The sequence below is a fragment of the Papio anubis genome, chromosome 9 (assembly GCF_008728515.1).
Source record: "Papio anubis isolate 15944 chromosome 9, Panubis1.0, whole genome shotgun sequence".
In the NCBI taxonomy this organism is placed as follows: Eukaryota; Metazoa; Chordata; class Mammalia; order Primates; family Cercopithecidae; genus Papio; species Papio anubis.
The window spans coordinates 379023-389096 of record NC_044984.1 but is presented as its reverse complement, the minus strand read 5'-3'; the positions used below and the strand labels follow the sequence as shown (position 1 = coordinate 389096).

General features: G+C 40.9%; 1 protein-coding gene across 3 annotated transcripts in view; it reads left to right on the top strand.

The window, feature by feature from the left end:
* Positions 1–600: 600 nt before the first annotated feature.
* Positions 601–10074, top strand: part of KDM5A (lysine demethylase 5A) — a 107486-nt gene continuing 98012 nt past the window's right edge. The window contains exons 1-4 of one of the 3 annotated variants that reach the window (XM_031650192.1): positions 601–681; positions 3472–4595; positions 7619–7696; positions 9555–9677. In XM_031650192.1, coding sequence (XP_031506052.1) covers positions 4431–4595; positions 7619–7696; positions 9555–9677 — 366 coding nt within the window. In that variant the 5' untranslated portion in view covers positions 601–681; positions 3472–4430. Of the gene's footprint in view, positions 682–3471; positions 4596–7618; positions 7697–9554; positions 9678–10074 lie in introns of those variants that run through there. The other 2 variants (XM_021921888.2, XM_021921889.2) reach the window with 2 other exon arrangements.

Genomic DNA, 10074 nt, shown 5'->3' with positions numbered 1-10074 from the left:
GAATTAAAAGGACACTTCTTTAAAAATTCAGTAATTTTGACTTTTCCCTCTCTGAAACTAACCCTCCCTTAATTAATCTGATTTTGTGAGGTTTTGTTGCATTTTTTAAAAATCCAGGGACCATAGTCTAGCCAAATGATTATCAGATCTAGGTATTCATTTTCGTCTATTTTAACACTCAGGATAATAAATTTCAGATAAATAATACTCTAATATTATTTTTTTCTGAAAAGTTACTATCAAGGATTGTTTAAATAATGCAAATGATCCTTTTAAACTACAGTTATACTCCATTCTGCCCAGAAACCCAAATACTATTGACTCAGTTTGACATTGTGTGTGCAGAATGCCCTCACAGAAGCTGATAAAACACAATTTGGATTTTTACAACAGTGATTTTTAAAGGGGTAAGCATGAGAGGTGGGAGTGGGGTTCATGTACCCTCCCTGAGGGGAGCATCAGAATGTGAGGCGATTATAACTAGAGAAGTTTCTTCTGTTCGCACTAGAGATACTAATGTTTACTGTCCTTCTATTCACCGTCTTCTCTTACAGACTGCCTGCTGTTGTAAGCAACCACTACGGATTTCTCAGAAGTACTTTGGCAAATAAAAATGATTGAGAATCATTACTCTGTACATTTTCTATTCTACTAGAGAGACAGTTTAAAATAAAATAATAGGTAAGTAAAATCTGAAGAAAATAACAGGAAATAAATAGGACCAGTCAAAGCTTTTAAGGATTTGTGCTTAGACTGAGGTTCTATCAGGTTCTCACCCTCCATTAATTTGAGAGCAAAACCATTATATTTTAGTTGAATGTTTGAGAAAATGAATTATTTGAGTAGCTTGTTTTATTTGGAATTCCATTATTTCTTTTTCTGAATAATATAGTTTTCCAGATTTAAGTGGTAAAAATTAAAGACTTTGTTGTAAATATTTTTCTTTTTTTTGAGACAGTCTCACTCTTGTCACTTAGGCTGGAGTGCAGTGGCGCGATCTCGACTCACTGCAACTTCCACCTCCTGGGTTGAAGCAATTCTCCTGCCTCAGTCTCCTGAGTAGCTGGGATTACAGGCGCCCGCCACCACACCCGGCTAATTTTTATACATTTTTAATAGAGACAGGGTTTCGCTATGTTGGCCAGGCTGGTGTCAAACTCCTGACCTCAGGTGATCTGCCCACCTCGGCCTTGAAAAGTGCTGGGATTACAGGCATGAGCCACTGCACCCGGATGTAAATCATTATAATTGCATGGAATTATTATGAATCACAGCTTCCTGTGTCTACACCCCTTTGTAATGTGACATTGCCACTCTTCCCATAAAAAATTGGAGTTTATTTGACCACCTCTAGAATCTGGGATGGTCTTATGACTTGCTCTGACCAACAGAGTATGATGGGGTGATCTTGTACATTTTGGAGTCTAGGTTTTAGGTCTTTGCTTCTTAGAATGCTAAGACCACCATGCAGTTGAAAAGCTCCATCCACCATAAGAAGATGAGAAGCCATGTGGAGAACTAAGACTTTTCAGCCAATAGCCAGCACCAACTGCCAGACACATGAGTGAGGCCATCTTGAACCCTCCAACCCTAGTGTATTCAGGGTTCTCCAGAGAAACAGAACCAACAGGATGTGTGTGTGCATGTGTATGTTTATAAAGATATTTATTTTAAGGACTTGGCTCACTTGATTATAGAGCTTTCAAGTCCAAAATCTGAGGGGTGGGTTGGCAGGCCGGAGACCAGGGAAAAGGTGATGCTACAGTTCAAGGCTGAGAGCCATCTACTGTCAAAATCCCTTCTTCACGGAAGGTCAGTCTTTTTTTTTTTTTTTTTTGAGACGGAGTCTTGCTCTGTCGCCCAGGCTGGAGTGCAGTGGCTGGATCTCAGCTCACTGCAAGCTCTGCCTCCCGGGTTCACGCCATTCTCCCGCCTCAGCCTCCCAAGTAGCTGGGACTACAGGCGTCCGCCACCTCGCACGGCTAGTTTTTTGTATTTTTTAGTAGAGACGGGGTTTCACCATGTTAGCCAGGATGGTCTCGATCTTGTGACCTCGTGATCCGCCCGTCTCGGCCTCCCAAAGTGCTGGGATTACAGGCTTGAGCCACCGCGCCCGGCCGGAAGGTCAGTCTTTTGTTCTATTCAGGCCTTCAGTTGATTGGATACGGCCTACTCACATTACGGAGGGCAATCTGCGTTATTCAAAGTCCACTGATTTGTTAATCTCATTGCAACATACCCTAACAGAAACAGTAGAATGTTTGACCACGTATCTGGGCACCATGGCCCAGCCAACTTGAACATCAGGTTAACCATCATACCAGTCAAGCTGTCAGATATAATTGCAGGAGTGATCCCAGGTGAGGCCATGACAACACCAGATTGCTAACCTACCAAATTGCCATTAGTCGTTTTTATTTTCCGCCACTAAGTTTTGAGGTGATTTGTTACACAACAAAAGGTAACTGAAACCGAACTATCTGCGAAAGTATCTGTGGGTTTAGGCTGGGGGTTATGAGTAAGTGGACATTAACTTTTGTGGATGCTATAATCAAGAGGAGGGATATTGTGTATGTTACACGCTGGTACAGTCTCAAACAAAACGTGGCATACGTAAATGTAGGACGAGGCAACGGCACACAAGGCAAATTGGTTTGTGAATCATTTATTTAGCAGATATTTATTGCACACCTCCTATACACCAACCACTATTCTAGGAGCTGGGAAAACAAGACAGACACTGTCCCTGCCTTTGTGTAACTTATGGTTTGAGGGAAAAAGGCAATTAAATATGCAATTTCAAAAAGTTTGACAAGGAAGTACAAGTTGCTGCTGACCACACCAATTTTTGGGATTAGGAAAGCCTATCTAGAAGTGATATTTAATCCTTCATATTTATTTAAATGAAGTGATATTTAATCCTTCATATTTATTTAAATAATATTTAAATAAAGAGGAGTGCACAGTTCACAGATCTGCTCAGCCTAATCCTTCATATTTATTTAAATGAAGGATGAGTAGAAATTCAGTCAGGAAGGGGATATAATGATACGAATGATTTTGGGTCAGCAGAGTACAAAAATGTTCTGGACAGAGGAAATATGTGTGAGGGCTCAGAGGTGAGAAAAACCATGGTCTACTAAAGTCACCACAAACACTTCTGTAGATCATATGGAGAAGCAGGAGAGATGAAGCTGGAGAGTAAAGCAGCAAATCAGCAGTTAAAAAAGATGTTTGGAGTTGTTGAGTTTGGAGATGAAAAGTGACAAGATGAATTCTGGATTTTAGACAAAGCAATCCAACTTGAGAATGGAGAGGGATTTGAGAGGAGAAAAGAAATGAGCTGTTGTCAGCAGGAGTATTTAAATTAGGATACTGGTAACGAGGATGGAGAGACACACGATTATACATGGGAAGTGAGAGCAGAAAGCATGAGGACTAATTCTTGATTTTTTTTTTTTTTTTGCTCAGGCAACTGAATAGATGAAGGCATTAATGGAACCAGGAACACTGAAGAAATCGTGAACAATTAAAGTACTTTTGAGTTATCAGAGTGAGATGTCCTGTAGGTAGCTAGCCAGTACTGGCTGGTAATTAAGAAGAGCTGCTGTGTCCTGTGTAAAAGGAAAAGCAATTCCTGGATGGTGGCTAAAGCCAGCTGGCAGGATTTAGGGGATGGGTTAGACCTGCACTTGTTTTCCTGGAGAAGAGGCGGGTATAAAGTGGCAGAGTGAGATTACTGTAAAATACCTGCATTCAAAGGGCTAAAAAAAAGAGAAATGCTGCAACGGCTACTTGCTATAAACGCAGCAGGGTAGGTTAAAACAAATCACGAAGCACGGGCGGCGTGCACTTAGCTAATGCTAAGCCCTGCGTGTTTTCCAGTGCACCGACACACAAAAGGGAAAGGGACCCTCCTCACCGGAAGCACAACCTCTGCCCTCTGGGGCATTACACATTCCTCCGCGCCGGAAGAACGCGTCGCGCCTCGCCTCGCCCCGTCGGCCTGGCTCTATCCCCACCTCTAGTGAAGGAGAGATTGTGCCCCTCCCCGACCCCCTACCCAGGGCGAGCCGCGTGGAGTCGCTGGACTGGGCAGAACTTTGGCAGGCAAGGAGAGAAACAACCACACCGGGCTGCCGGGCAAGAGAAGAAGGAGAAAGGGCCAGATACCCGGGCGTCGCGCCGCTGCGGAAGGATTCCGTTTCCTGCGGGGGGCGGAGGGATTTGACAGCACAGTAACTTCCGGAAAAGTCCTGACCCTCAGAGGAAAAGCCTTGCAAGAAACAATAACAAACGGGAGGAGGAAGCGGTTCTTGTCCGCGAAGATGCGCTTCGGCCCCTGTCAGGGGACGTGAACGGGCTCAGTGGGCTTCAGCCAGCTTTTCTCCACCGGTTCCCCACGGGGACCCCCCCCCCCGGCCGCTGCAATGGCGGGCGTGGGGCCGGGGGGCTACGCGTCCGAGTTCGTGCCGCCCCCGGAGTGCCCCGTCTTTGAGCCGAGCTGGGAGGAGTTCACAGATCCGCTCAGCTTTATCGGCCGCATCCGGCCTTTGGCGGAGAAAACCGGCATCTGCAAAATTCGGCCGCCCAAGGTACCTCAGTCTGTGGAGGGAGAGGGGGAGAAGGAAGAATGGGGGAGTCCGTGCACTGGGTTTAGCCTTACTTTTCCGATCCTTCTCTCCTTTCGTGTGTACTCTCCTTTATGTGGAGACAACCGGAGCCTGTTTCTGGATGTTTGTGCTTCGGTTTCTTTTGTGGTCTTATGTAGACACGTCTAAACGCCAGAAAGTGGTGTCTCTGGGGTCTCTTCCGCCAGGAACTTGGGAACTGATACTTTTAGCTGTGGGCCTAAAGCCCTTCGTTAGCCAATATGGGGTTTAATTAAAGTACAGTATTATGACGTGACATTCTTCCCTCACGTATCCTCATTATGGTTTGATAGTCGGCTAGCTCTTTATTCACGACCTGATTGGATCAAATATTTGCAGGCCTCCTCTCAGGGCTAGGGTTTCTGAAAAGGTAATCGGAGCTCTAGTTCCACCAGATGGTATTATAGACATAGAACTCCAGACTCATCATTGCTGCAGTGAGAAAGTCTTACCGGGGAAAGAGGAGCAGCAATACTTCTAAAATTGAGAGGTTTAGGAAGAATTCATCTATAATGGAGGCGGAAGGAAATGTTGAAATCTCTTGACATAGGGAACTCAAGATCAACGATTTTAGAATCACAGTTATTGCAGATAACTAGGTTTGCCTATAAGGTTAATTATAATCTCAACGTTGAGGTAAGGAAAGTAGATACTATCCCTTGTGTGGAGAGGATTAATGCCCCAAGAGGTTGAGTGAGATGCTCAAGGTCAAAAGGTGTTTTTTTTTACTCATTAGACCAGTGCTTTTTAAATGATGTTGCTGGACCACTTGCACCTGGGTCAGCTGGATGCTTATTTAAATGCAGATCTCTAGGCTTCTTGTGGAAGTTCTGGAATCTGCTTTTCTAGCAACTAGTCTCAGATGATTCTTCATGTAAGTTGAGGTTTTCGAACCATTGCTTTAGTCATTGCTTCTTAAAGGCATTTTGCTTTATGTTTTGTCTAGTATTAGTAATGATAAAATATTAAGCACTGTTAACCAGTGTTGCATTTTAAAAAGCATCTGCCGTCATCACTGACTACCACAGTGATAGGCACCGCAGCGAATTAAAAACTTAAATGACAGCGAGGAGGAGCTAATTTAACACCTATAGGTTGTTTGCTTTAATCTTTGAAGCCCTGATAGGTAAATGAAGTCCACCTTTTACAGATAAGACTAATCTGGATAAGTTAAAACACCAGATGGGTTATCTTGGGCAAGTGGCAAAGTATATTTTGAACCTAGATCGGTTTTTCTGATTCTGAAACAGACATAATGCTCTATGTTGAATGAGTTTAAGGTTATAGACTATTCGTTGCAAGCAGAGGATTAACAAATAATTGCTGTGATGATATGCATTGCCATCCTCCAAAAACTTCCATTTAACCCTTTTTTTCTATCATAATTACCTAATATTAACAAATCTTAAGCATTGAAGGTTTTCCTAAGTCGTATTTTCATCTACTCTTGAATTTATTTATTAGAAATTCTATTCACGGTTACTTCGATTAAAAAAAAGTTTTTTTTTAACTTAAAAAATGTTGAAATAATGCTTTCTCTTTTTATGTCACATTATTGAAACTAAATCTTGTTTACAATCAGAATTTAATTTTAGTATTGGCAAATTTCTTTAGTTTCCAGGCTGGAGTGCAGTGGCACGATCTTGGCTCACTTCTGCCTCCACCTCCTGGGTTTTTTTTTTTTTTTTGACTACTCACGTTTTAAAATAGGTTTACTGTTATTCTGTTATTTAGGCCAAATCAAACTATGTTATTTAGACCCCACTTGAAATATGCTATCTGATTTTAGTTATATCACAGTCTGGAAACTGTCCTTGTTCTGTGTGTGTGCTTACTTTTTGTTGTTGTTGAATATTTGGGTTCCCAGAAGCTGGGCTTTGAACAAAACTTTTGTGTAACATAAAGTGCTCTATCGCGTTACACATACAGTACAAAAGAAAAAGTTTAAAAAGTTTATTTTTAATCTTTAATTTTACCCTTTTTGGTTTTTTAAATTTTTTGGTGTTTTTTTTTGATCTTGGTAAACCTGAATGTTTACTAGACACCGTTTTGTGGTACATGACCTCATTGAATTCCACTTGAGTAACTTGGGAAAGCATAATTGTGGGAGGTAAACAGTGGGACTGGTTTGAAGAGGATTGCTTCTCTGAGTAATATAGGTTGAGCATCCATCCCTACTTTAAAAATTCCAAATCCGAAATCCTCCCAAATCTGAAACCAAGTTATCCTGGAACATTATTATTCTTTTTCTTTTATAGAGACAGGGTCTCGCTTTGTTGCCTGGGCTGGTCTCACGCTCCTGGGCTCAAGCGATCCTCCTGCCTCAGTCTCCCAATGTGCTGGGATTACAGGTATGAGCTACTGCACCCAGCTTGAATAGATTATTTTTTTCATTGTATTAATGGTATGTTATATTTTTTCTGTTAACTACTTAAGTGGAAATAAGTGTAAGGAAATGATTGTTTATTGGTACCATGTAAGAATTCACAGTCAGAAATGATGGTGATGCCAGACAACCACAGATTGACCACACTGGTGGCTGAGCTAGTGACACCTTTCTTTTCTGATGGTCCAGTGTACACAAGCGTTATGCACCAAATTATTAAAAATATTGCATAAAATTACCATTAGGCTATGTGTATAACTATATGAAACAAAATAATTTTGTATTTAGACTTGGTTTCTCTCTCCAAGATACCTCCTTATGTATATGCAGATTTTCCAAAATATGGAAAAATCTGAAATCCAAAACACTTCTGGTCCCAAGCATTTCAGATGAGGGATACTCAACCTGTATTAAAATTATTTTATCCAAAATAATTGCTCATTCTGTCTCTATAATAAAGAAGTCTTATAAGTTAGTCTATTAGCACCGTGATTATGGCAAAACCCCCCTTTAAGGGAATAAATAACGCATTCCTTGCTTAAATACCACAGTGTTTTTTTAAAAAAAACTTTCTATTTAGGACTGGCAGCCTCCATTCGCCTGTGAAGTAAAAAGCTTTCGTTTCACTCCAAGAGTCCAACGCCTGAATGAACTTGAGGTAAGTGTTTTGTCACCGTTTCTGCCTCCTGATTCATTCTTTGTGTTCGGGCTGTAGGTAGAGAACTTTGAGAAGCTCATGGACCACAGCCTGGAGTTTGTGTTAATTGGTATTGAATAGTTACTTGATGTTTGCAGGAAGAGTGTGATTTTTAAAAAAATTGTGCAAAGTAGTTATGGTTTCTCTATTTAACTGAGATCATGAGAAACTGTCTCTAGCCCTATTGTTCTAGTGGAAATGTTCAATGCTTAGCTTCAATGCTTAGAATTCTTAAATTCTACTTTCTCTAGTGTTTTTTACTCTACTAAAAGTTTTGTTAATCTCCGAAGATTTCTGTCTCCCTTCGTTCTTGGAAAATGGATTTTTAAATTCTGTTTTAAAACCCTAGTTTTCAAAGTTAGTTTTGTTTTGTTTTGGTTTTGGTTTTAATGGAACTTTGCCAGGAGTGTTAATCTGATTTATTAAGATCTGCCTTTAAGCATTACTAATGTATCTTAAATTATCTAAATGGAAGTCTATTTATGTATTGCTGTTTTTCCTGTCTGCGGATTTTCAGAAGGTTTTTCATTGTGATATGAAAACTTTTAGAGTACAGAAGGAAAATTATTGATAGCGAAGGTTTATTATGTCATTCTGAAGTGTTTCCCCCCCCCCAAAAATATTTCTGAGAGTTTAATACATACTTTTCTTTTCTTTCTTTTTTTTTTTTGAGACAGAATCTCGCTCTGTCAACGAGGCTGGAGTACAGTGGCACGATCTTGGCTCACTGCCACCTCCACCTCCTGGGTTCAGGCAATTCTCCTGCCTCAGCCTCCCTAGTAGCTGGGGTTACAACGACCATGCCTGGCTAATTTTTGTATTTTTAGTAGAGATGGAGTTTTGTAATGTTGGCCAGGCTGGTCTGGAACTCCTGACCTCAGGTGATCCACCCGCCTTGGCCTCTCAAAGTTCTGGGATTACAGGCATGAGCCACCGCGCCTGGCCGCAATACATATTTTTTCTTTTTAGTCTTGTAATTAGATGCTTGACAAAGAATATTAGTATCAGTGAGGTATAGAGTTGATGCACCTAAAGTGTGCATGTTACCTATGGATGAAATGACAGAATGTTAGAGACTGAGGAGGATCTGATTTACTGAATTTTCTGATCAGCATACAGTTAAACCAACTTACAAAAATTGTTTTGGTTGCTAATATGACAACTTTTTACATAAATCAGAGTGACCTTTTTGCCTGAATAAATACAGTTTATTAGAAGTCTTTTGCCTCTTTATTTTTGGCTAGTTTTACTATTGGCTAGTTTTACCGGGTTGAAATAAGCAATAATGAAAAGTCTTTGAATTTCTTTAGAGAAATGAATACCTCTATTACAGTGGTCCCAGACCTTTTTGGCACCAAGGACTGGTTTCATGGAAGACAGTTTATCCATGCATGGATGGGGGTATGGAGGATGGTTTTGGGATGAAACTGTTCCCCCTCAGATCATCAAGCATTAGATTCTTCAAAAGGCGCGCACAACCTTAATCCCTCACGTGCAGTTCACAGTAGAGTGGGTGGTAATGCTTGCCTGCTGCCGCCGCTCACTCCTGCTGTGTGGCTGGGTTCCTAACAGGCCACTGACGGGTACCAGTCCCAGAGCGCCCGGGTTGGGGACCCCTGCCCTGTTGTCCCTGCCTTCCCAATCAGAATCTCAGTTTTATTTCTGGTAATAATCTTAGTTTTATTTCTGTATTTTAATAATCTTAGTTTTTATTTCTGTATTTTAATAATCTTAGTTTTTATTTCTGTATTTTAATAATCTTAGTTTTTATTTCTGTATTTTAATAATCTTAGTTTTTATTTCTGTATTTTAATCTCAGGCAATGACCAGAGTGAGACTGGATTTCTTGGATCAACTAGCAAAATTTTGGGAGCTTCAAGGATCTACTCTGAAGATCCCTGTGGTAGAGAGAAAAATCCTGGATCTCTATGCTTTGAGCAAGGTAAGGCTTATACTGGTTTAGAAATTAGAGCACAGGCTTGTTAATTTAGGAATATCAAATACATTTGGTGGTAAACATGCTTCCAGTGGAGGATTTGTTTGACAGTGAAATGCACTAGCCGGGTGTGGTGGCGGCGCCTGTATTCCCGGCTACTCGGGAGGCTGAGGCAGGAGAATTGCTTGAACCCGGGAGGCGGAGGTTGTGGTGAGCCAAGATCACGCCATTGCACTCCAGCCTGGGCAACAAGAGCAAAACTCTGTCTCAAAAAGGACAATGAAATGCACATTTGAATAAATGGAAATGAGAGATCTCAAAGTTATCTTTAAAAGTTATTTTATATTTGTTGAGATTAATATGTAATTACCAAATATTAATATTTATCAGGCTCTGTGATATA